This window comes from Cottoperca gobio, chromosome 9, assembly GCF_900634415.1.
Source record: "Cottoperca gobio chromosome 9, fCotGob3.1, whole genome shotgun sequence".
In the NCBI taxonomy this organism is placed as follows: domain Eukaryota; kingdom Metazoa; phylum Chordata; class Actinopteri; order Perciformes; family Bovichtidae; genus Cottoperca; species Cottoperca gobio.
Genome location: NC_041363.1, coordinates 25,303,151 through 25,330,963, shown reverse-complemented (window position 1 = coordinate 25,330,963; position 27,813 = coordinate 25,303,151). Strand labels below are relative to the sequence as shown.

The 27,813-nt window shown below is 41.4% G+C and overlaps 1 protein-coding gene across 2 annotated transcripts; it reads right to left on the bottom strand.

The window, feature by feature from the left end:
• Positions 1-268: 268 nt before the first annotated feature.
• On the bottom strand, positions 269-27,813 carry eeig1a (estrogen-induced osteoclastogenesis regulator 1a). Of its 2 annotated transcripts, XM_029439687.1 has the most exons (12): positions 27,672-27,813; positions 27,276-27,580; positions 11,616-11,736; positions 10,339-10,368; positions 8,448-8,564; positions 7,002-7,048; positions 6,452-6,603; positions 6,037-6,141; positions 5,583-5,778; positions 5,355-5,476; positions 4,226-4,295; positions 269-2,502 (listed from the first exon to the last, which is right to left on the bottom strand). In XM_029439687.1, the coding sequence occupies exons 2-12, from the start codon at positions 27,416-27,418 to the stop codon at positions 2,457-2,459; spliced, it is 1,149 nt and encodes a 382-aa protein (XP_029295547.1). In that variant the 5' UTR covers positions 27,419-27,580; positions 27,672-27,813; the 3' UTR covers positions 269-2,456. The 2 variants fall into 2 exon arrangements, with proteins under 2 accessions (XP_029295547.1, XP_029295548.1); XM_029439688.1 differs by lacking the exons at positions 8,448-8,564; positions 10,339-10,368; positions 11,616-11,736; positions 27,276-27,580; positions 27,672-27,813 and adding an exon at positions 7,565-8,406.

The following is a 27,813-nucleotide window of genomic DNA, read 5'->3' as shown; positions in this document are numbered from 1 at the left end:
TGATTTTATCTATTTTATAGGGTTGTAAATGATCATTAGATGCAGCTCTAGAGTTGGGACCTGCATTTGAAAAGGAAGCATCATCTCAGACTGACGTCTTTTTTTCAAACCAAAAAACAAGATTTTAAGACTTCTGTACAAGATTAACTATTGTTCCGCCTTGAGGTGGACAAGTATGTAGAGTTCAAACTTCAAATGGAAAACTTCTTCCGAAAAAAAAAAAAATCATCAACCAGCCAGCTGGTTGCCAACATGTGTTTGCCAGAAACTCGTCCTTCTCTCTGCCTCTTTACTGTTCGTTCATCTGAAGACATCTGTAATCAAACCAAATGTCCATGTAAAAACCAAAGGGCCTGGACTCATGCGTAAACCTGACAGCATGCCATTGCTCCACCAGGGGGCAACAAAGACTTTTACAGTCTGCACAAATCCCTCTTCGTGGAGTTAACCCCTTCTTCAAAATAAATTCAGAGCAGCTTGTGCCACTGTTGTTCAGATGACCTCACGTTTAGTTGTAACTTCTGATGGCTGAGGACAGAGGAGAAATAAATCTTATAGTCATCGTTCATGGAGATGGAGCAGCAACATGCAGCGAGTGTACAGTGGGATTCACCCCCAAGTTACAACATAAAAACAAAAACAAAAACAGGAAACAATATTTCTCTCCTCACCATCACGAGCACTCTTGTCACAGTTTCCGTGGTGCTTTAGGATCATTCAAGAGAAACTTTACAGGCACAAAGTGGTTCTACTGCTTTTCCCCGATCAACACGGAACAGCAACAACATCTAACAAAAAGACAAGAAACTAAAGCGGTTCAGCGTGTCTGCATCTTCACGGCCGCTCAGTGGTTTTCTAAACTCTTCACATTCAGTGTTTGGATGTGTTGCCTGTCGGTGGAAGTTTACACACTTCAAATTTACATCAAGGGCTTTTAGTTTTAGTTATTTTATCCTCTTGTGCTTTTGGGACTTTTTAATGAAGGAAACTCTTCTCTTGCAGTCAAATTAAACATGACACGTTCACTAAACTCCCAGTAAGATTCTTTCTTACGAGCAACACAAATGCACAACTTCTGGCCAAATTAAAGTGACTACAACCCGTCAGCTAAACGGGAGCTTTGAGAAAAATGACTGTTGGTTCAGATGAACATATCATCCTGCAGGTGATGTGGGTATCAAATGTTTTATGACATTAGAGGAATAAATCAAGTTTATAATAAATGGGCCGGTTTGTTACCGGAGGTGACATGAACCATTATCATCCATCCGTCCCCAGTAAAGCATGAAGTCACTTCAGGCCAGCTGGCAGCAACTTCCTGTCCCCGTCTGTAAGTGGCTTTAATATAGTGTCATTACTCGCAGATTGTTTTATAGACTGAAGTTAGAGACCATGTGGATTATATCGTAGTCGTTCTTACTCACTCGAGAAGAGATGTTTGTTTTTTTATATTCATGACCGTCACTGAAGAAGAAACAGCTTTCAACTCTAATAGCTATTAACTAACACCGTCCCTAACAAGACCTCGCTAGTTTTGTGCATAAACAATATAAACAGAGCAGGCTACATGCTAACGCTCGCTAATTCCACATTACATACTAAAACTGAGCCGATGTTAAGTCTGTAGTGACACTGACACAGTGCACACTGCTGAAGTGATTAAACTAAGTATACAGTACACAAAGAAGAAAGGAAATGGAGGAGCGGCTCAGTTAGAAAAAAAGTCAAATAAATTGGAGGTGCTAGCGAGACACCGACAGAAAGATGTCGCTAAATAAAAATATATAGTGAATAATTGAAGTCTTAAATATTTTAGAAAATCATTGCGTTTCCTTTTGTGAATTTTAGCAAGCGTTGGTCTGCGGGCCAACTGCACAATTTCCTGGTTTTTTTATATACTTACTGCAGAAACAGTTTATGACACATAGTACATTGTACTGGAACACAGAAAATATTCAAGTGACAGCTGACCATTAGCATCATCTAAGAGACACACAAATGAACATGTGATATAGTTGAGTAACTGTTTCCCTCCTTTTACTACCAGTACAGATAGCATAACGCATCACTTATCAGAATAAACTGGGGACAAATGGATGATCTTGGTGTCTGAATCATTTATCACCTAACAGGTCAAATTAAATGGCCATAAAGTGTGATCTCCTGAAATGTCTGGACTTCTTTAGATCTAGATCCACATTCAAAATCTAGTTAGGTGTACAAACCACAAGCAGAATCACAGAAATGTTTTGTGCATTTCACGTTGAGTTGTCGCCCTCAACATCACAGAGAAACAGCTGAACGGAGTGCAGACAAACTTCACATAAAGTGCAAACTGACGAGGTTTTTCCCCTCACGGCGTCAGACCGGCTGAAGCTCCAGGAAAACCAGCGAGACAAAAGACGAGACGATCCTCCATCCACAGCTCAACATGTCCGCCTCTCCTGCTGCTCGGTTTAATGACTCTCTATCACCACGGGCTCGTACCCGCCTGCAGACACCCTGCAGACACACAAACACACAGGGCCAAGAGTCAGAGTGTGTTAGCAAGTTCATTAGTGTGTGTGAAGCAGTGGAGGGTTAACAAAGTGTGCACATCTCTTCAATGCCCACTTTTACCGTTACCATGTACAATTATTTATAGTTCATTGTGTAGCGTCTTTCAACTTAAATTAAATTAAGTCATTTGTTAAAGGTTCAATGTGTAAGATATGTCAGAATTTAAACTTAAAGCAATGGACTAACATCGTCAGCAGAGTGTGAAGAGGTAACAGTGATGACGTTATGTCAAACACGTCTGTGTTGTGTTGCAGAGATATCTACTGAAGTTAGCATGCTAACAGCTAGCTGCGCTCCGTGCAGTCTGTAATACCACTTGTTCCTCTAGAGGTGATAGTGAGTCACTGTAGCTGCAGTCTGCTCTCAGTACAGAGGGAGAAGAAGTACAGCTGCCTGACTCTCTTGTAAAGATTACAGCCATGTTCTGTTTTATATTTTGTTTATTAGATTACATTCACAGTGGCAGAAACGAGAAAACCCCCCGCACCACCTCGCCTCGTCCTCACAGCCACCAGGAGGCTGTTTCACTGAGGTCATATCTGTCTGAGCCCAGAGAACCAGCGTAGCTTCAGTTAGCAGTTAGCTGGAGTTCAGCCACAGCAGCGGGGAACTGCAGACTCCCTGTTGCTGCCGTTCCACAGGTCCAGCAGCTGTGACTGAAGGGCTGGAGCTGGTTCTGACTGAGCTCAAGTCTCTTCGGCCGCTGACTGGGGCTCCGTCTGACGGAGGAGGCTGCTGAGTGTCGGCTCTGCCGACCTCTCTCTTCCCCCGGCGGGCTGCTCTGCTGGCTGCGCCGCCACCGGGAAGACGAGACGAATATTCGTGTCGTTTTCTAGTTTCTGCCACTTTGGATTTAGTCCATTAAACAAACTGACGCAACGCTACATGGACTACAGCCCCGGTCAACATCAGCGCTCAGTAAACGGATGATCAGCTCCACGTGAAGATTATCAGACAGCAGATGTTTTTTGTACGGCTCTCAGTTACAGCAGTTTGGTCGAACGTTGGTATTGTTGCCCTGCTGACTGACTGACAGGCAATGCTGTAAATGCTAAAAATATGAACATTACAGATTGTATGAACCCAGTTTAGAGGTGAAATACTGCCCCCTGTTTCCTTTGAGCAGGTTTTCCATTAAAAAGAAAACTTTAACTAATGCTTGAAAATGAATATGTTGTTGTTGAAGTCTGTTGATGCGGTCAAGGTGTTTCTTTGAAGCAGTTCAGCATAGGTGATGTGCTGAATGTTTTTTTTTGCAATTTTAGGGATTGTATCCACCTGGGTGAATGCACTTGTTGTAAGACCCCTTGGTTAAACATATCAGCTGAATAAATGCAATGTTCAAGTAAAGTCGATTTTACAAATCATAAATTTGCCTCAAAGGACGTTACAATCCTCCCAACAATCTTTTGTTGAGAGCCTATCCTTTATTAACACTGTACTAGCAGCTGTATTAAGATTGTTGATTGATAGAATTCTGGCCCAATAGGTGTTTTTAACTTTCAAAACTTTTTGAAAACTCAAACCGAAACTGTCTCTAGAAATAAAACTCCAATCTGCAGAAATTAAAGTCAAAGAGGAAGAGAGAGCAACCTACAGACAGTGGCAATGAGTGGAGAAACAAGGAGGGGAGGAAGTGTTAGAGAAAGTCAGCTGAGCTTCTCACCTGTTCCCAAGCCTGATGCCGCTGAGCGAAGTCGTTCCATCTCTGCTGACGAACAGACGCAGGTTGCTGTCTGAAAGCCAGAAACACAGAAACTCAGTTAGCCGCCGCTGATGGAAACCAGAAGGCTTTAACACACAGACAATAAAAAAGGTGACAAAACACAGAGCTGGAGAAGCAGAGCTCAGTCCAAAGATTCAAGAGATTCACTGTAAACAAATGATGAAGAGTGATGCTTCCATCGCACACCAACGATATCGTCGCTGCTGGTGTTTCTCAGAGTTCACACTACATTTCCCATAAGCTACTCTCCTATAAACATCTGCATCAAGGGGCGTGTCGACGTCTAATAAAGCTCACACACACTTAGCGTGTATTTTGAGCAAACATCGTGTTAACAAGCCAACTGTGACTTCCTCTAACAATTATTGTGACGTTGTGCCAAGCAGCATGTTTGTGTTTGTAACTAACCGTGGTGCTGTTAAGGGACATACCATGCTGATCTTCTCAGTCTCTTCACTTGTTGTTATTTGGCAAATCAACACCGAACTTTGGGCAAATTTAGCCCTCATTTGCCCACATTCTTCATCTTATTTATATAGCTCAATATTACAAATTTGCCTCAAGGGACTTTACAATCTGTACATCATACAACGTCGATTAGGAAACATGCATCCTTCTTCCATTTCTCACCCTTTAAAATGGGAAAAAGAAACCTCAGATCAACGCGCCAAACAAACTAGTTCTGATCGAGCATGACCCGACCTCTAACCAGAGAGCCCTGATAAGAAACAACAGAGCTGACTCATCATCTTCTGTTGCAAATGTACACCAAAGCCCAAGGTAATATCGAGTTAGTGATTTCCTTATATTATATGCGATTTATGATCAAAGTAAATATTTTAAAATGGTGAATGGTTTCAACAGGCTGTAACTTACCCCTTCAGTATTATATTAGTATATTATGCTTAACATGTAAAGCAATATCTACTTTAATAATACTTTGCAAGATGTTGTTTAACGTACTGCTTTTTGTAACTCCCAAGAAACCCCCACACAGACACAAAAGGTTGACATGGAGCTGCAGTACTGATGGCAGAACACTATGTAATATTATCACTCTGCACTGTACCTTCAGTGTTGTTGACATCTGCAAAGTTTTGGCTTTGGACAATTTTCTCCACAATGTCGTCGGCATCCATGCGTGTGTCGTTCACCCAAGAGGGGTGACTCTCCACCGAGTCTTGCTTTCTCCTAAAATACAGTGAACAGAAGAAGAACGCTGTAGTTAGAAGACGACTGAACCACAGCAATCCCTTGGCCAGAGGACTTGATGAAAGACTGTACTCTGTGTCTGCACCTGGGGGGCCTGTTTGTGGGTAAGATGGGTCGCGGGGGTCGAGGGGGTCTTTCGGGACGTCCGGCGTCCCTGTCGCCCTCTGTAGGTGTGTCAGCAGTGAAGCCCACGCCCCCAGAGGCGCTGCTTCCTGTCGAGGTGTTCCTTCGATGTGTGAGGTCTGACAGGCTGGAGGAGCAGGAGTGCTCAGTGCTGTAGCCTGCAGGGACGCGCAGTGTAAAAACACTTTATTTACTTTAAACTGACTCCTCAGTACATCTCAGATCTTTTCGATCCTCGGGCAGAGGCCTCCTACCGATTTGTTTTTATGTGAAGCACATTGTAACTTTGTCTCTATAAGTGCTTTGCAAGAGAAATTACAGGACCCATACAATAAAGAGTTTCATTTCTTACTTTGGAAAGGCACTTTTCTGGAATATAAGAACAGTTCACTAGGAAGGCTGCATGAGACAGATACCTGAGATTTTGCTGTGCTGGCTGGCGTAGCTGGAGTTACGAGAGTGACCAGAGTGGAAGACTTCGGCAGGACTGGAGTGGTTCACTTCTGATTCTTCAAGGAGACCTGAAGGTACCAAATGAAGAAAATAACACTGTTACCAACTCATGTATATTTATTTTGAGTCAAAGTATTTATTTTCTTGGTTATTCTGCAGGATCAGACATCAAGCAGTCTGTGTTTACTTTCACAGTAAATTACGGCATGTTCTGTTGGTATCTGTGAAGCACCGCAGTTTGGGAACCACTGGCTTAAGGAAATTAGGTATTTTGAAAGCTTGGAGCAGATCCAAAATGTGACTTGCTCTCGGAGTGCAACAAGCGACAAAGAGAGTCGCTTTCAAGTCCGAATCTTTCTGCTCAGACACGAGTTGTACCTGAGCTGATGATGGAAGGTCGAGGCTTGGAGGCTCGGCCCAGAGAAACCCCTCCAGCTGGCCCGGGCTCGGCCGTTCCCTCCCCCTTACAGTCCAGCTGCAGGGTGTGTTCTTGTCCTGGGATGGAGATGGACTTTGCTGTGCCGGGAGGCCTGCGGGAAAAAAAGAAAACACCAGTCATCAGTCTGGAACAGATTAAATGAGCACAGAGCTGCTTAGCTTGGCACGCTCCGATAAGATTCATTTTATTGACTGCGGGGAAACTGAATCACCGGGGCAACAAAGGACAGAGGAGCACAAATATTCTAACTGTTTAAAAATCTGGTTAAAAATGTACATAAAATACAAGGATAGAAATGACTGTATTCAAATGCAATTAAACATTAAACAACATTTCAGTTCCAGTGTGATCACAATGTTAAAAATGGTTACCGCACTCTTATTGATATCTGTGATAAATAATGTGTGGTTCATCTTTCAAACTATATACTTAGAAATCACTGTGACATGAAGAAGGACCGTCCTGTATCTCACAGTTTGAAATACTCACGTTTTAAAACACGGATCTCCAGACAGGAGGGTCATTCCGATGATCACCTTTAAAAAGACGTAAATAAACATTTTACCACAAATCGCTTTTCCAGTTCCAAGACATGCAGAGCTACATTTCAGCAACACGTGTCTGTTTTACTGCGATGGGAAGAGGTTAACAAAATTATGAAATATTTTTTCATTTCTGAATCTGTAAAGTAACTACGGCTGTCAAGTAAATATAGTGGTAAAAAGTACAATATAATGAGGTTGAGTTGCAGAAAATGGAGATACTCGAGTAAAGTACATCAAAATTGTACTTAGTGCAGTACGTGAGTAAATGTACTTTGTTACATTCCCACCCCTGCAGGAGGACGATCAAATCCTGATCATTATCCCCGATCAGCTCAGGTAAAAGAAGAATGTTGAATGTAAAGCTACAAAGAGAATACTGATGACCTATATTTGTGTTATTGAGAAGCAACAATAAATATGTTTCAACTACAAAGGCTGTCGGCTGCTTGAGCAATAATAAACACCAACTGGAAAAGCTTGGTGTAAATTCCCAGTAAGCTCACTGACGTAGGAGCGACGCACACTACATGAAGTCTTCCAGAGGAATGAGATGACAGAACTACTCGTGACCGTCTTGGCTTTGTTCCACAGAGCAGTGTGTGTCGATGGCCTCTGGGCGGCGCTGCAGAGCGAATGAACCAGAGCCTCCTTCACACACACAGACATTAAACGCTTTCAGTTGCCTGTGAAGGGAACAGCTTTGTGCTGATGAATAAATGGTGATTTGGGGTTACAGTGACGTCTTCAAATTGATATTCAGTTTACTATCACATGAGACAAAGACGGGCAGCAAATTGAGAAAATGGAAATTGTTTTTTAGCATTTTTGCTTGAAAAATGACTTAATTCTGTAGAAAGAGTAATTAATTAAATAAAGGACTAATAGTTGTATCTTAAGGTGATCTATATCAAAATACATCCTGATAGTTTCATCTTTGTATGTGTAGCACAGATTAATAGTTTGGTTTACGACATGTTTTTTATTATAGAATCCCATAGATGATAATTTGATAAATCGAATGATAGTTTCAGTCATACGATCTTGTTCTTTGCTCTGATAAAACAACAACATTTGTCATTTCGTCAGCAAAATCAAAGCACTTAAACTATAAGTCAACAGTTTGTCACCAGACAAAGGGACCATTGATCCTCTACCTTTCCACTCTGGTCGCTTCTGATTAAATTTGTGCAGTTGAAGCAATCAATAAAAAAGGTCAAAGGTCAACGTCTCAGAGTTAACGATGAAACTCACGTCAGGCATAAAATTTATGACACAATAAAATTCCTGTTTATAGCATCAGGGTGCAGACCTATAAAATTAAACAGTCCCAAACGAATCTCTCCTTATTCTAACTGTGTTTTAAACATGTGACACATAAACACGTCCTTGCCTTCAGTATGGAGTTGTCCTGCCGTGTGTTCTTTGTGTCGTATCCCTCCAGCAGACAGCAGCGCACAGTGGAGCCAGAACCCGCAAACTCCGCCATGTTGAGGTCTGTGAAGCCCAGCTGAGGGTGAAGAAGAAGAAGAGGAGGAGTTCATGCTAGATTCACTAATGGATGGTTCACTGGCATTTTATTTATGGCACGAGAGATTTCTGCGACACCCATCATTTAGCACACCGAGCAATTTTTCCCATGGTTAAAAGAAGTCACAAGCTTCTGAAGTTTTAATGTATGACAGGGCGCAAACGCCACACATCACAGATTTAAACCTATACTTTTAAAGTGGCTTTGATGACAATTACATTTTAAACAAGTTCGCTGATACTCCAGAGCTACAGCGAGTGAGCAGTTAGCATGTGTGTGGGGATTTAACTGATTATTAAGGTCTCAGTGACCTCAATTAATCAAAACATGAAAGGAGCCAGAGTGACACTGATGTTAGTCTCCCATTTGGGAACGCCCCTCAGAATCTATGGCACAGCTAACAGTTTAAAATGTTCCTATTCGCATCCCATCAGTGTGTACTCTGACTGCATTTTGTAGGGAGAACCTCTGTCTTACTACCTTCTCAGTGTGTGATCTCTCTCTTCCTGTATCTTCCCAAAATACAATCAACTTGACTTTCCGTGTCCTCAAGGATTTATAAGCACAATTATTCTTAGTGCCTATAAAAGTTGTTGTATGTGACACTTTCTGTACATTTATGCCGGGTTCACACTACACGATATTTCTGTCTGTTACGATGGTCACCGTGTCATAAACTCTTGCCCCGACTTGGCCGAGAGACACGACAGTCTAAGCGTTGGTCCCCGACCCATCAAAGCTACGGGAAGGAAGTACTAGGAATCATCTTCCAGGAAGGAGAATGTAAACAAACAATAACGGTGCGTTTGATGCTGGCTGTCGTGTGTTTGCGACTGTGACCTTTCCTCCGTTTCACAGTTCTACCAAAGCAGCACCAACAACCATGTCGGCCATGTTTACAGCTGTGCATCGAAGATGGCTCTGTGCCGCTATTGGTCAAAGTGACGGATGTGCGGGAACACTTCAAGAAAAGGCAAAAATAATCAAATATGCTATCCTTGCTATGCTACACAGGATAAAACAAATGATTGGAACGATCATTGTAGTCCTATGTCTGCCGGGTCGTGCTATGATCGGCCAATATCGTGTAGTCTTAATTTCTACACAGCCCCAGGTAACACTAGGGACTCTGCCTCCGTGACCTTTACCTCTCAAACAAACCTCACAGCTTCAAGCTTGTGCATACTGCCTTTGTCTGAACTTCATTAGTGATGTTATTTCAAATCAACTCTGCAGCTCCTCTCAAGCTAAAGGTTCCCATTCTTTATTCTCCAGGTTTCCCTTTTCCTTAGGAGCTTCTGTTTTCATAGGTGTGTATTTAAAGGAAGCCAACTTCTAAGGAGGGAAGCTGGGTATATTTGGCCGAAAGGAAACCTAAATGGAGAACAGGCGAAAACAGAGGAAACGGTTCCTGTCGGGCAACAACGTCCACGGATCAACAAAAGTTTATGGTCTTGAGGGGTTTGACCTTGTAATTTCATTGCACGAGACGTGACTCGTTTGTCAGGAGCTCTTACAGTTACGGTCAGAGAGGTGTTGGCAGGATGTTTTGCAGATTGCGGGCAAATGCGAACATAAGGAGGACAAGTTTTTTATTCATTGTCACGACCCTGGTAGAGGTATGCTCGTCAAAGTGCTGTGAGAAATGCTAATATTTACACGATGTGGCATGAAGGTTTACAAGGAGCTCATCTGTGACTGTGTTTATGAATGTGAGAGGTGAGGCAACGGAGAGGGAGACACAAGCTCTTACCTTCGTATATGCTTTTCCTCCTTTGAGCTCCTGCAAGGAAAACAGGAAGACAGTAATGAAACCGGTGATCCAACAAATCCAACTTTATATTACAGTGGCCTCCAATTACAGGGCTCCCGACGAGAGGGTTGAAATTACAGGCCGAGGCCACACTCATGGTTGCTCGGAGCATGGCACTGAGGCGGCGTTCACATGGGAGATTTATGAATCAACTCATTGAAATATTCTGGAGACATTTTTGTGAGAATGACTCCAAACCTCTTAACAGTCAAGTTTGTTCGGGGATGCAGATCTGTCCTGCTGGATATCGATACAAGAGTTTTAATACCAAAATGTTACTTATTTTAATACCTTAGTTGGAGGAATATTCTACAAAGTCCTTTCCCAATAAGCGTTAGTTTGGTGATTTGCAGATGAAAAGACACATCTAGGTTTAAACACAATAATAACTCTAACAAACTTAACAGTCAATGTGTTGCTTTAGCAAAGCTATCCTTCAAACGGCACAGTACAAATAGAAGGTTAGTTAGTGAGTGCTGTTGGAAATGGATCAGGGAATATCAGCTGCACACACTATGGACTGACAAATCAGTTAAAACCTCTTCAATCCAACCACTGAGTAGAGCAGAGCGCCCAGAGAAGAACAGACTCAATATTTACAGCCTAATTGCACCGCTGTGGTTCAATAATGATCGAGGGTCACTAACGCCATTTTGGACTGGAAAACATATTCAAAATCCAAGTTCCAACAGTAATCTGCCTCGTCACGCAACACTGTGGGGACAAGTTTTAATCATGTCATTATTTTTGCAGTCAACCACAGCAGTACTGCAGATTCCTGCCACTTTACCTCTAGTTAAATGACTGGAACCAACTAATCTATGGGTTAAATTAACTAGATTAGTAGATATGTTATAAGTTTAAAAACAACAAAAACAATCATTGGTGTCCTAATATGAGAAAATAATGGACTCAATTGAGGAAATGCACCACCCACTGACCTCGACTCTGCTTTGTCCATTGTTTTCTAGTATCACGACACCTCATTGTGCATTATATCTTATTTGTTGCCTCTCTTATATTTAAGAACTGCTCAGGGTTCAGAGATGACGATGGAGGGGTAATATGACCTTTAACCCTCTTTGGTTAAAAACTATCCTTCACAACAGCATACAACAAATGACTGCATACAACCACATAACTGAACAGGAGTGCAGTTTTCTATTATTAAATCCCAATTCTTTTAAGACATTATATTGACCCTTTGACTGTCGTACCTTCCTGACTGACACCCTGCAGACCGAAGGATCCAGGACTCCGGTGTGGGGGTTGGCGCTCATTTTGGACACAAAGGTGAACCTCTTCCTCCAGCGAACACAGTTCTCTCGAACCTCCTGTCTGTAGGAAGAGACAAACACAAAGCAGGAACACATTAATCTCTGTGAGGAACAGTGTGTTATTCTGTATTCTTGTGCTTCCAATGAATTATTCATTTCCAAATGCTTTTCTATTTCTGCTTACTCCTCACTTCTTGAGTTGCAGACTTTGTTTAATGACAGTATGAATCATTTTGCTGAAGCAATTAAACGGACAATGACACTGAAACATGTTATGTAGAATGACAGCCACCCTAAAACATGTATTTACGTATGGACCCGGACTATTTTCCAGACAACTCATCATTTTGATTCGTTATACTCTGACTTCGGAAGAGCACATTTTTTTCCAGTTATGTCATCCGAGTCTCACAGCCTCATGACCAGTGTGTCCACCGAGGAACAGATGCAACATGGAGAAAAGTTTTTACAAAACTAAGTGAATCACAGAGCCGATTCCCCATGTCATATCTGACCGGAGAAGAAATGTCATAGAAACACCGAAGCATGCAGCAAGAGGAGGAAGAATGTCCATTTGTAATGTGTTTATTATATCACTTGTGTGTCATCTGTCAAATTAGGATTGTTTAGAGCTGCAACAGATCAATCAGTGGATCAACAGGAAAAAGACCTTTCAACTTATTTGATAACCGATAACTTTTGAGATCTTCTTTGTTTTATGAGATAGTTCATTACATATTATTTGATTTTGAACTTTTGTTTGCACTAAACACGCAACTTAAAAGATGTCGCTTTAGGAAATTGATGGCCATCTTTCACACATGCTGACATTTTACACACAAAATGATCAATCAGTTCATGGAGAAACGTATTATCAATAGTGAAAATAATCGTTAGTTGCAGCTCTATTCTTTTTGTGAGCATAATGTGCGTTTGAGTCGACTTTTCCATCTCTTAAACATTTAAAGACAAATATTAGATCTTAAATTTAGAGTAATATGGCTAGCAGCTGTGTGAGTTAGTGCTAACATGCTTACAGTACACCAACATGCTGATGTTAAGCAGGTATAATGTTTACCTTGTTCAGCGTCTTAGTTTGCCGTATTAGCATGCTCACATTTGCCACTTAAAAGTAAACACAAAGTGCAGCTGAGGCTGATGGGAATCTCATTGTTTGCATGCATTTGTCCTAAAGGGGAACGTCACTAGATGAGAAGTTAAGTTATCACAATTAATCTGGAGGGGGGCATGAATGTGCCAAAAGTTCATGGAAATCCATCCTTTAGTTGTTGAGGTATTTCACTTAAAATGACAAAATCTTAAAGAGATATTTCAGTGTGGAAGAGAGTCTAAAAGTCTGGTGAGCAGAAGTCTTTCTACTGTATCATTTGTTGCTAATTATGAACTTATGGCAAAGTCAGGAGGTTTGTACTCTTAAATGCTACATACCAACTATGGGGGAAAGAATCTCTGCAAAAACCTTCATTATTTCTAACTTATGAGAATCTACACTGTTCTGTGAACAACCATCATTTTGTCAACCTCACATTTCAGTTAAGTACCATCCTGTTAGAGAGCGCCATCATTTGTGTAAATGTTCTGTCGATCACCAGTGAAAGAAAAAACGTGTTTTTCTCCTCATAAAAAACTAAGAACAGCTCATTTAGAAACTTTCAGTGGATTCTGTCCAACAACATGCTGAGAGCCATTTAAAACTGCATAACACACATAAATCCCAAACACCGTGCATTATAGTGCGGTGTGCTACAAAGTGAACGGGAAGAGAAAGGTTAGTACTGATTAGCCGTTTCTATTGTAGCTCCTCTGGAACATCACGGTAAGAACAAGTACAGCCTTCATATTCTTCATGATGTACATTTGTATTTTGTAACCTTTCGAGTCTTTATTGTAAAATACACCAGAATGCAATGATTAGTTCTTTGCTCCCCTCCAACAATGCTCATACATATAAAAGAGAAAATCATGCAAGTAAATATAAGAATCGAAGATATAGAATACTGCAGAAGTAAATATATACGATAAAATATAACATGTATAAAATAAAAGATATGTACTTGTGGTCGACAGGTGTACAGTAATTGCAAAATGTGTAAACAAGCATGTAGTGAATGTATATATGTAATGAGAAGTACTTTTATAGATAGATAGTAAGATGAAAGGATGTAGTAAAAAGGTAAGTAAAAGTATATAAAAAGGTAAACTTATATTTTGTGTTATTTACAGGTACAGCCGTGCAAGTCAAGACTGCACCTAATTTATAATTATGAATACATGTTGTACAATCTATAGATTATTTCTTCGGGGGGGAAAAAAGAGGCTGAGGGAGCATAAAAAAGGCCCTCTTTAATTTAAAAAGACTAAAGTGGTAGCAGAAAGTAAATAAAAGAAACGAGGAAAAGAGGAACACTACTTTAAAAACGTGTGATAAAGGATAAGAGAAGATGATGACCACCCCAGAACCTTGGACAGATCTTTCTTAAGTTGTGATTAATGAGGACATTAACTTCTTCAAGACCTTTCAAGGGTTCATCATCTGGATTTCCTGAAACTCTACCCATTACATTTAAGTATTTCCTGTGTACAAATAGACATTTCAGCCTGATGGTAGTGCTTTAGCCAAAGTCATCAGCAAAAGCATCCTCTGGGGAACATTAATATACACGCAGCGAATGTAATGGCAATCTGCACTAAAGTTGTTGATGTCTTGTGTTGGAGAGATCGACTTATCAAAAAACAGATCGAGCCATCTTTAACTTATACGGCCAGGATGATGGGAAAAACAGAGAGACACAATAATTGATTACTTGACTAATGGGTTAACTGTGTGTGAATCTCAGTTTTAATTCCTTTCAGTTTTATTTGATACAATTCAGTCCTTTTGAATTCATTCTAAACACATGAGGCAGTTTGAGTTATCGTGTGTGACAGAAGGTGCTAATGACACATGTACAACAACACACACGCACACACACACACTATGGTGCAAACTAGCAGCAGCTGCTCCTCACACTCCCCTCCCCCCCTTGATTGTATTCACCATTATCCACCATCTCTCCACAACGTGCTGTGATTTCTACCATTTATCTGCTCTACTGAGTACTGTGAAACATTTATTTTAACAGTACAAACAACTTTAGAGCTACTTTTGCTTTGACATAAATTCCTGGATATTTATGATTCTCACATAAAAAATAACATTTTCCATGAGGACATCTTTAGTTATTGCCATTGCAGAATCAGTGACATCTTTTAAATCACTTCCTAATTGTTTTTTATTAATGCTAGCACACAGACTTATATCCAACTTGTCTTTCATGTCTTCTATTTTATTTTTGTATGATTTTAATTGTCTGATTTCAAAGTATACATGTATAAATAATATTATTAATATAGAATATAATATTACTTATTGGCAGGCACCGTATTAAACGTAATGGCAGCATGTTACAGACGATGAATACCAAATCACATATATCCACCACTAGTGCCCCAGATAACGTACTCTTTTTCACTGGAACTTTCTGGACATAAGGACTCACGTGCGTGCACACTATCCTGCCAATGGTGTCCCACTATTCCACGGATATACAGGTGAAAACTCTGCTGCAAGGCGCCAGCAACGTTCATCAAGAAGACTGCAAGCTAGTAAACATGGATGAAAACCACGCTGGATGGAAAACACTTAAAAGTTTGGGTTTTCAACCGTTTTACGGCGAAGGAAATGCACTCCCCCAGGCTACAAGTGATGCGTGTTGGTGAGTAACACTGAATGTAAACATTACTTTGGTTTGTTTACAACACAACTCCACAGGGCCTCTTTAAGCGAGAGGTTATATATAATGCTATCCATTCAAACAACAGGAATTCAAGGTCTATGCATGCATAACCCAAAATCGTAGCGCAAGCAACAAAGAGATTAAAAACACCAAAAAGGAAAACCCACAAATCATCTTTAAATCCTAAACTTGAAGAAGTGAAAATTAGGATTTTCTTTCATGCATCTATCCATGGAAACAAGTCACACACACACACACACACACACACACACACACACACACACAGACTGAAGGACTGTGTGTGTGTAACGGAGAGCGTTCCCAAACCACATTCCTCCCTCCAGATGGCTTTGTTCTGACTCCATGGAAACCTCACACTCCTAAAATCCACAGACGCTCTGCCAGCAGCTCAGAGGAGGAGGAGACGCTCACATCGACACTCTCTCTTTGAGCCTCAGACGTTTTTATAAGCCCTCCGCCGTTTGTTTTTGATCTCACCTTCAACCTTTGTATCTCTTCTGTACACTCTTTTATTCTCACGTGTTTTACTGTTTGTGCAGGGGGAGGCTGGGGGCGTAACATTGAACAGAAATCCGTCAGCGGAGGCATTAACAGAGCGCTTTCTGGCTGGTTGTTCAAACTCTGACTTTTGGCTTTCACATGAGACTCAGCGCTAAGATGTTTTGTAAACAGTGTCAACAACAAAAAACCTTCCATGGAGGCATGCTGTTTTAATTCTGATCTATACCAGATTAATATCCGATACTAAATCTGATCCAGACGCATGAAGCCTACGATTTATGCAAGAGCACTGAAATCTAAATTTGTCTGATACACTCAACACCACAGAAAAATGTGGAAACTTTTCAGAAACAAAACACTGCCCTTAAAAAGGAAGAAAAGGGAAAAGAAGAAGCAGAGTCACTATTTTTCAAAGCAAAAGCCACAAATTTAACAAGCGAGGGAATCGTTTACTGTCATCTAGCAACTTAATTCATCTAAGAACACACAAGTCTGCTCCAGCTCAGGAGGATAACAGCTGTGCGTGACGTACGTGACCGGCCTATCTGCCTTCACTACCTCGCGGTGAGCAAAGAGAAAATGTCCTATCATGTGAAGGCAGCTTAAGAATGCGTCAGGAGTGACCACTTGTGATCGGATGGCACTTCCCCGCTCTTTGCATGCCAAAAGTCAACGATTATCGGCTATGTTATCTTCACTTCACCTCTGCTCTCTCTGCGCTCAGTACGTGTGTGTGAGCACGTCCAGCACTCGGCCGATGAAAAACAAGAGCTCTCTCTGAGTAACACACACACAGTTGAGTAGGTGGTCCTTCAATGTGGCCCAGGACGCACTCGAGCACATACTGTTAAAACAATGTGGCCATATGTGGGCCAGACCACCTCCGAATGTGGTCAGAGCGGTAGGGTCTCAATGGGTCTTGGGTGCATCTCCACCTGTACCTAGAGCTGATCGGATCACAACAGATACTCGTCAGTACCAGGTCTGAACAGGGCCTCGGTTAAAGCAGGCCACAGTGTGACGGCCCCTGCTTAACCTGTCTTGTGTCAGTCACAAGCCCACAGACACTGGAGCTGCTCTCACTCCAGCTGAACAGATCTCACATAAACAGAGGACTGAGGGCCGACACAATAACGCCTGCAGAGAAAAACCAATACAAAGGCCGTCAGTGTGCGTGTATTCTACCATGCATTTTTCCCGCTGGGAAATACTTTGATCATGTTGAACCAAATTAGTGTGTTTCAAACAGAAAACGGCCTCAACCAAACATAATTTCCAACAGCTGAAAATAGAGTAAAACCTGATGTTTCCCACACACACACGTCATCCTGAAGATGGAGGAGTGGCAGCTTAGAAAAAATAAAAAGACTTCTACTTTCATTGTCAATACTAAATACTGTTCACAAAAAAGGAGACGCTGTGCTGGGGTAAAAAGAGCCAGCATCTAGAAATGAGCTCAGGTTTAGAATTTCACACCAAATCATGAACAGAGATTATAAAACGACAGAGAAGTCTGCAGACAGACTGATTTCCCTCCCTTGAAGAGTAATGTAACCTAATGTAGAACAGGCTCGTATTACCACATCGTCGGCGATTATAACAAATATAACAGATTAAAGTAAGAAGGTCAAGACTCCAAGGCAAGAGATGGAACAAAATATTCCTGTGATTATATAATATCCAGAGTAGATTAGGAAGTGGTAGAAAAGCAAACAAGAGGCGGGGAGTTGAGGAAGAGAGGATTTATTACCTCAAAAAAACCTCAAAGAAGCAAACACTGGAGCAACAGAGGAGGAAGTGAAGAAAAATAAATAAGAGTTGTTTTTTAGGATTATTTACAGGAAACAAGGTATGACTTGCAACAATGGTATCCAAAACTGAGGTTTTATGGTATGTGGCATAACTGCAAGGCTACAAGGACACCCAAGATATGATATACTTATTGAAGAAATTAGTCTTCAGTTTACAAACAAAGAAACTTCAGCAAATGGATTTAAAAAACATTTGAAAAACAAATCTCTTCTGCGTCAGAAGCTCTGCTTTCTCCTCTGGCTGTTGATGCTTTAAGGTTTTAAGATGCCTTTTTAGGTTGTTTCCAAGCTGAGGTCTTTAAATGACATGTTTTGTGTCATCTGACTCGTGTTGTTAGTCTGTAAATTTTGGTAAGAACACTCTCACACTCTTTCCTGGGTTTTTTAATTAAGGAAACCTGCTACTTGGAAAACCTTACATAATAAAAATGAGTAAATAATAAAGTTAAAGCTACAAGTTACAGGAACTGGAATCAGATTTGTTTTGACCTTCTCCCTGCTTCCAAATATCTGCAATCTGGCAGGATGACTATTAAAACGCTGTCCAGTAATCGAGCTGTTTCTAAGCTCATGTTACGCAGTGTTTAAAAAGTCTCGGTTGACTTGTTATGTTGGAAAACTGCACCTAAATAAAGCAAAAGAAGAAAAGAAAACTTCTCCAGAACGATTCAGACTGAAGAAGACGAACTCAAGTTGTGAAGTCAGAAAGCCTGAAATGTAAACATGAAGAGTCCTAATTTGAGTTGCCCCCCAGAGGACCCCAGCATGTGATGACTCAACATGTCAGCAATGGGGATGGGATCCTTATCTCCTATCCCGGCTGCGTGGCTCCTGGGGGCCCCGGCCGAAACACAAACAGCAGCCGGGTCGGGTCGCATCGAGGGCTCAGATAAACAGCAGAGAGAGCAGAGTGCTGAGGAAGCACACAGACCCTGCAGTGAGAACGGTGACGTAAGGACTAACCAGGAGGGGCGACGCGTCACAGAGGATGACCCTGTAAGGTCACAGGGTCAATCCTAGCTGCCGCTGACAACCTTTAAACAACCATCTGTTCAGTATTTTATGTGCACATTGATCAACATCACTGCCAAAAGCCTCATTTCAACAATTGTCCTTGGCTAGATGTTAAATTAGTCAATAAAACAGCAATAAATTAAACTAAATGTGAGTCTTCCCTCATATCTGTGCAACTTTTATGGAATAAACTGAATTAACATTATTTAAAAGGGGAAGTTCAACAATTTCACACCTGAAGGTCAGGTTCTCACCACAGGGAGAACTACTGAACCTGTGAAAGTTATACATAGTTAGACGACATGTGTTGAAGGTGCAGAATTAATGAAGAGCTCAAAATACTTTTTCCGTGTACATGCACCGCGAAGAATCCGACTGAAAGAACAATGACAGTTCAAATCGAGGAAAGTGAAGAAATCGTCAATGTGTTGTAATGTTCGCATCCCAAAATTTTACGGTTTCACTATTTGGTGAATCAAAACTTCATAAAAACATCAAGATAAGAAAGTTTGAAAAATCAATGGAAGAAGAGACATTTTGATTACCTGGCCTGATACCAGAGATATTGTTGAATACACCCCCGCACCATATCCACACACACACCTCCCCTCACATCCCACCAAAACGCTAACGGCTGGAAAAGTGAGATGAAAACAGGAAACAGCTGTTGAGAAGCTGCTCGTCCCAGTCGATTTCTAACTCTCCTCCTCACAAACTCCTTCCTTCCTTTCGCTCATCTCTTCCCTTCTCTCACATGCCAAATGTCCCACCAGGTGGCAAAGAGGTCACGGTCCTTCACAGTAACACAAAAGCACTGCAGGTACATTTGGTTGAAAGGGTTCTTTAATGATCCTAAATCAGAGGTGCTTCCAGGGATGCTTTCCACTCAACTCCCTGGCTGCTCCACTAATGTAGCCGTTACTGTACACGGCACACGTTCCTTAAATCTTTCAATCCATGGTGCAAACCCAATCATCCGTTTTTAATTAGATGATTCTTAGTATATATATCCAGTGGGGTGTTGGCGCAGAAGTTGCTTCTTTTTCTTTGTGCGATTTGTTCTACTGCAACTACAGTAATTGCTACTTTCATTATCAGTGTTGGAATGTAACTATAGATCGTGTGCATGTGACGTCACGCTTATTTCCCAACCCAGAAGTCAGCCATGTTGGTTGGAATACACAACCAAGACTGCAGCCGTTCATGTGTGAGTTGCTGCAACGCTTCGTAATTTTCTTTGTATTTAAACGTCTAAGATTGAAAGAAAATGCCAATCGTGTGCGCTGTGTATAATTGTGGTCATAACGCTACTCGTGACCCAGAGAAACGGTTCTTTAGATTTCCTAAAATCATCACAAACACCGATCCACAAAAGAGGGATGAATTGCTGTCTACAGAACGCCGTCAGCTGTGGTTTAGCAACATAACTCGTGAGGACTTAACAGAAGAAAAAGCACAATTCACCCGTGTGTATGTGGCGTCCACTTTATATCTGGTAAGAGCTCATGCTAAAGCTATGTTTTCAATGTTTACGTTAAACATTTGTGCTTATGATATACCCGAACACTGCAAGACCTTACTTCTCGTCACCAGGAGAAGCGGCAAAGCTTTATGACATAACATCGGCGCTCTTCTCACTCACACACCACGGCTTGAGCGGTGTATCTCGAGCTCTTTGAGAGTGATTTACACGGGCATGGACGAGCACCCTGTCATATTTCAGTGGTTTGGTAAGAAGACTACCAACCCAGCCAGAAACAAAGACATTATAAGCATCTAAGCTCTTGTATGCCTTCATTTGTGCGTTGGTTGCCCACGACGTTTGTAGCACAAGGTAGTTCACAATATCCGGATATTCAATCGGCGGTAATGAATCTAAATCCTCAATATAATCCGATGGCTTTAGCGTGTACGGGTCACGGCCGCAAAGTTGGACTTCTTCCTCTGAATTTTGCCTTTGCAGAGGACTCCAGAGAGTCACAATACTTTGAAGAAGTCGGAGTTGTATTGCTGTTGTTGTTCGCTTTAGACGCCATTGTTGATTTGTTATCCAACCAACATGGCGTTGCACGCATACGTTACACAGTTTTGTCACGTGTTTGCACATTGTCTTTACTCAAGTACTGTACTTAAGTAAGAATGTGAGGTGCTTGTACTGGTGTATTTACATTGTATACTGTTCATTATTGGTTAATCAGTTTTTTGGCTGACCAACAGTCCAAAACCCAAAGATAATTAATTTTCAGATCATGTGTCATGTTGCTTGTTGAGTGACTGAAAAGACAAACTGAACCGTCGATGGGATAACTGATTAAATTACTCATTGTTTTTAAACGTGACTTTTATAAATCGGGCTCGTTTGTCCATCACAGCGCATGGAGACACCGATCTCACATCATTAATACCTGAGCTGCACCGTCTACTCCTATTGGCCGGTCTCCAGCCGAATGAGGTAATGACTACTGTTCTTCTGGGCCATCACCACCACCACCACCACAGGGGAACCATGAATCTTCCACGGAGCTTAGAAGAATCAGACGGGTTCATAGCAGATCCCATGAAAACATGGCACTTAAAAACATTCAAAGCAGTGCAGAGCCATGAGGTTAGAACATACAAAGGGAGCATATGACCTGAGAGAGCAGCTAGCTCCTTAGTGCCATCACCTTGTGGGCTGTGAATCTAAAACTGAGAGCCCCTGTACAGTAACAGACACACAAGCTGCATGTGACGCATGACATTTGATAGGAAACTTTTTCAGCTTAGGAAGGTGAGTACTATATACAATTCATATTGCTTTTGGTGAACTACTCCTTTAAATAATAATAATAATAATAATAATAATAATAATAATAATAATAATAATAATAATAATAATAATAATAAGCTTTATTTGTATAGCCCCTTTCATACAAGAATTGCAGCCCAAAGTGCTTCACAGCAAAAACATAAAAATGTGAACAACATTAGACAGAATAAGAGCATTTACTGTACAATAATCAGTGTTGATGTAAATGAGTCTGAAGTACCATTATAAAATAACCGTTTCTGTATCTGTGCAGTACTTAACGACCCTCCTGAAACCACATTCATCACACCATTCTTGTAAATGTTTTAAACTATCAGGGCCATATTTTGAAAGCATGAGATAAACAATGGGCCCTGTGACCTTTCAACTGCTTTACTCCCTTTGCTACACATTCTTGGTCGTCTTCCCTGTTTCATAAACAAACCCCAGTTTGTGAAGTTTTATGAAATCTATCGAGTGAAATGACTGACTCTTATCCCACACCATGAACTCGACACGTTACATTATGCTGTGAACATTTGCACATTCCAGCCTCATGGTCCTCAAACACTGCACAGCTCCCTCCATGTAATAAAAAGAGATTTCATATATTTTTGTATTGTCAATTTTTTTTCTTCATCCACCAAAATACCAAGGCAAATTCTATGTCAAACTCTACTTTGCGATAAACCTGCTTCTGTATATATATTGTGCACTTCCAACTGGAATGTATGCTTTCTGCAGCTGTGCGAGTACTCGCACCACTTGACCAATATTTCATCATCGGCTCTTAGTGACACGTCTACAGGTTTGTGTGAAACATGTGACTGCACGTTAACACCCAGTGGGGCATGTGCGGGATACCGTGTTACAGCCACGTTAGTAAGTAATGCCCCTCTCTAACAATGCTTCCCTTCTTTACCTGGAAACAGACCGTCAGGCACTTCTGCAACTCAACCCAAATGTTCCGGGTACCTTTAAAGGAAGTACATGCGGAAACAGTAACACAACCGGTGAACAACAATAGCACATGATCTGTGTCCACAACAGATTGACAGTGAACTCAAACTTTGCACTTCACTGTACTGTATAACATTTGGGAAATGAACACCTCATATGACCCTGTGGATTTGTACGTGTGGCAGTGTGTGTTTACAGCCCCTTACTGAACATGGTGTGTGTTCCGGCACTGCTGAGGTTAAATATCTGAACAGGAAATTAACACAATCTGTCAACGTTGCCACATCAGAAACCCTCAGTGAAACATCTCAAAGCTCCGCGTTTCCCTCAGACTTTGACTTCTTCTTCTCCACTCCATCACACCCTCCTCTCTCAGGTGTCTTTAGCCTCTATATGCTCCCACATTCCTGCTTTGTCTTGACCTTTAAAGTACAAGTATCCCCTCTATCTTCTTCCAGCAGCTCTTCTTCCCACTCCTGGCACAGTCAAACTAAAAACAAGACCGAGCTGATGAAGCCTGAACCCGTGCACCACCTAAAACCTTGTTTTTCTACCAAATCAGGATGGAGACCATGTGGTTACTAAAGCTGCACAGAATTTAAAAAAAGAAACATTATCTATTCCCAAATCTGACTGCATGAACTGTGAAGCAGGCTGGATGTAGTGGATGCTTGAAAACACTTTAACACCAGATCTCAAATTATACTTTGTGGATATCTTATGGAGTGAAATTTAATTTGTAACTGTTTGTCTGTTCTTTTACAATTCTTCAATTATTATAAATATACAGTTTTATGTTATATCACTTGAACTGTAAACCATGAGCTGGATAAAACACAAAAGGCCCTCCTCTGCGTGCTCAATAAAAAGGTTGCATCATCCAGAACCAGACAACTGTGTGTTCATCGGGTTCTTCCATTTTCAGACTGGATATCAGTCGCAAATATTTTGTACCAAAATCTTATTTTGTCCCTTTAGTTGGCAAACAAGACAAACATTCACATGTTCTCCCAGTGCCACAGTGACCTCAACATGTAAACCATCGAGGGACATTAAGGCCGAGTTCAGCTCGAACATTTTTAACTTAAAAGTTGTACAATCTTCTCAACGTTTTATAAATCTGTGATCAGCCTTTAAAGTCCAGCTGGCAGTAAATCATCCTTGAGCACTTGTGATTTTGAAGCGTAAATAAACCTAAAGCAGAGACAGAGCGATCCCGCCAGAAACAGCAGCAGCCACTTCATTTGATACGAGTTCCTCTGCAAAACTTTCCACTCATGATGTGGTCATTGGTATGCTGCTGACCTGACTTCACATCCTGAGACATCTCCACTGTGCTGAATGCATCTGCTGGTTGATTCTTAAGACCGTGCACTACTTACGCTCTGAAGGAACACGCTTAAGAATCCATAATGGTGCCAAAACTGATGAGGAAAACATAAATATGATTTTGCACAGCAGCTGAACCTGCTATGATTTTAGACATGCGAAACACAAATGGACATATTGGTCACATTGGCAGCATGTGATCCTCTGTGTTCCAGCCAGACGTGGAGCAACAGGGACTCTGGGAGGGTTTTCATGTGGTGCCGCTCGGTCCGCTGCATAAGCTCAATGTTAATTCCCCCCACTGTTCCCGACCCACAACGAGGCGAGGCCCCGACCAGGCCCCCCCCCCCCCCCCCCCCGTACAAAGAGCGGGTTTGTCGGATCTGTGACATAACGCTAATCTCTGTCCGCCGTGGAGGGAGCCTCCCTGTGCCGTCGCCTCGTCCTCTGAGAGGGCCTTGTTGTTTGTCACAGAGATGATAACTGAGATGGGAGGGAGGGAAACTAGGCTGTTATATAACCAGAGGAGAATGACCTCTGAGAGAACAGAGGCCTCGGACATCGCAGGCCTCGCTGCTGAGGACAAACAAACAAACATTTTTATGGAGGCTAGAAAATAAATAATCTCTCTGGATCAGGAGCTGAGCCTCAGAGGTCCAGAGCCTAAGTCCCACAGTGTTTGTGTATCACGACACAACAAGCTGGCAAACTTTAATGTCAAAGAGGAAACTTTAAACTGAACCAAACTAAATGAAATCTGAAACACATTCTGCATTATTGTGTTAAAGTAAGTGTATAGACTTGTGTACCATTCATCAGAACTGTGACTAACATGGAGCAGTTACAAGCAGATATCCATCCCAACATTTCTTGGAATGAGTGTGTGTGTGTGTGTGTGTGTGTGTGTGTGTGTGTGTGTGTGTGTGTGTGTGTGTGTGTGACCCTAACCCATCTAAGATTAAACACAGAGTATGCAGTCATGCTCTGTGAGGCTGCACTTGAGGGAAAAGCTCTTTAACTGTTGCTCATACAAAATATGGAACTGCAAGACTTCGCCTTGAGGTCTGGGAAGTTGCATTTGTACTCAGTTTCTGACTTTTCTATGGACTTAATCATTAAGGCTTAAACATGTTTTCCACAAAAACTGTAGTTCTTTGACTCTGGCTGACGAGGTTTCACTCATCCAATGAGATTATCTGTGTTTATGAAACACCCAATCTGCTACTTCCTCACTGATGAAAGGTAAGAAAACAGAAACATCCTTCGCCAAGAAACCTGATCAAGATGGTTGTGATCGGTCAGAGTGTTTACTTTTCCCTTGCCAAGTCTCTCTCTCTCTCTCTCTCTCTCTCTCTCTCTCTCTCTCTCTCTCTCTCTCTCTCTCTCTCTCTCTCTCTCTCTCTCTCTCTCTCTCTCTCTCTCTCTCTCTCTCTCTCTCTCTCTCTCTCTCTCTCTCTCTCTCTCTCTCTCTCTCTCTCTCTCTCTCTCTCTCTCTCTCTCTCAACAAGAAGACAAGTAAGTGTTCTCCAACGTACACAGTCAGCTCGAGGGATTTAGAAGTGGGCCTGTTTCAACACGGGGTACAAACAACATGTGTGACGTCACGATAAAAAGAAAAAAAAGGGGGTTTTCCTTCCTCTTTTACACCACAAGCCCCGAGACCACTGGAGTCCTGAATGTGGGGCATCCTTCTTAAAATGGGTACGCAGCAGTGCAAAGATTCTCTGAAACTACAACACACAGCGTGCGAACAATATAATGCCTCATGTTCTTTTACAAGTCGAGGTTTAGTAGATCAGACTCTGTAAGAGAAAGAGAGCACTGCGGAGTATTTGTGCTTCAGGCTTGGTTTGAAAAGACGAGAGAATTGACAACATACCAGAATACAAATGTACACAAAGTGCCATGATTACTTTTCTGTGATGTTTGCTCATTTAGCTCATGTCAGACACTTGTGAGGTCCTTTTAACAATAGCAACTGTCATGAAAACAGAAACATCTGCTAAAACAGGTTCTTCTTTTGAAACATTACCTTGCAACACAAGCTGTCCATAACATTTGAGAAATTGCGTTACAGGTTTTCAGGTCAAGCCTCAACCTGGCGAGTATTTAAGAAGGTTTTTTTCTCAGGCAGAATGAAGTTACGAAAGGTTAAACAGTCTCCAGACACTCACGGTGTCTCATCTTTACTCTTAAACAAGTGTCAGAAAACACTGGAGCAGACATCTGACGAGACGTTCAAGCCCCTATAATCTCTTCTAGTGAGGAAGGAAGACAAGGAAAAGACGTGAATGAGGAAAAAAATTATCCCACTATCTAGTTCACCACATCCTAGTTGCTTTATCAGAATCTACCGGTTAACAGCAGAAAGAAAGCAGCTACAGTATTAAAGGTTGTTTTAGAGCTAGTAGACAAGATCATTTGGCCAGTGTGAACTGGTTTGAGAGGTTTTCTTGTGTTTAGTCTGGTGGTCCAGTTGAGCTGCCAGTGCAGATACACAGAGAGGCCACTTAACATGGCAACACCCTGCGTTTAAATGTGACTCTGAGGACACCGGTCTTTCATTAACCATCCTGAGCGGCGCTGCAAGAACTGGTGTAATGTACTGAAATACTATTTTATAAGACATTTTACAAAGATGCAACAGCAAAGGATTGAGTCTGTTATGGAACTAAAAAGGGGAATAAACAAACCTAAACCAAACACCTAAAATATAAGAAATCCTATGTGATCACAGCAAAATCACTATATTTACCATAAAAAAAAATACAGCAAAAACAAGTTAAGGGACCATATAGAATATTTTGGAAGAATTGGAAAAACTCCTATAAATGATCAAATAAAGTGTCAATACACTCACTACATAGTTCCATAAATGCACTTTACGCATTTACGTAAGTGTGTTAAAGTGACTTTGACGGAGGAAAATCATTCCTAAAGTGTATTAAATTGTACCAAAATACTTTTGAAATGCCTCTTTAAGAAGTAGTGCATGAATGAAGTGATGTTTATGCGTGTTGTCGTGTGAAAATAACAAACAGCAAGAATGTATTCCTTTGTGACTAAAGGGGAAAAGAAACAATCCCAAACCAACCAGCTAAAACAGAAGAGTTCCTGCATGGTGCATGAAAATCACCAATAATGCAAATAAGTTTAGGAACCATATAGAATGTTATAGAAACAACATAAAGTATTTTAAAAAGTGCAAATTAATTCACTTTATAGCTCCAGAAATGCACTTTAAGCTCCTGTAAATGTGTTAAAGTGCCTATGATAGAGGAAAATCTTTTTCAAAGGGAATTAAAATGTTACTTAAATACTTTAAGCGTGAATCAAGTGTTGTTTCAGGGTGTTGTCGTGTGATTTGCGGTGTTTTTACCTGGAAGAAGTAGCGACAAAATCTCCATCCAGCAGCCTCATCTTGCAGAACAAAACTCCGTTGACAAAAGGCACCGCGGTCAGCTCCTCCAGCGTCAGATTGGTCTGAAACTTGAATTTCTTCTTTTTCACGAAGAACGCCATTGTTTTGGTGTCTTCAATCGCATAAAACACGGCGAAAGCAGCCAAAACAATTGTAAAACCTACCGCTAAAATGAAATGTCCCTGCTGCTAACTACTGTTGATGTTTCTAGTCTGTGTTTTCATGCGAGCTCCTCTTCTTCAGAGAGGATTCTGCGCAGAAATCTGAAAACAAATCCGAGTATTTCCGTTAATAACTAATACAAACGTGGAGAAAATGTTAACGTGTGTGGTTCAAAAGTGACAAAAGACTTACCGGGACACATTTCGGGTCCTTAAGCAGTGGTTTAACAACATACAATGACAGAAAAGACGTTTCTCATCCGTTTTCTTTCGGTACCGAGAGGAGGAACTTGGCGCCAGTAGCATCAAGCTCGCTCATAGCACGTCTTGTGAAG

Excerpts from the sequence above, each read along its gene's own strand:
- eeig1a (XM_029439687.1), bottom strand. The coding sequence starts at position 27,418 with ATGGCGTTCTTCGTGAAAAAGAAGAAATTCAAGTTTCAGACCAATCTG. Across the intron at positions 10,369-11,615 it reads GCAGGGTGTCAGTCAGGAAG|GAGCTCAAAGGAGGAAAAGC; the intron begins GTACGACAGTCA and ends TTTTCCTTGCAG. Across the intron at positions 5,477-5,582 it reads CCCACAAACAGGCCCCCCAG|GAGAAAGCAAGACTCGGTGG; the intron begins GTGCAGACACAG and ends ACTGTATTTTAG.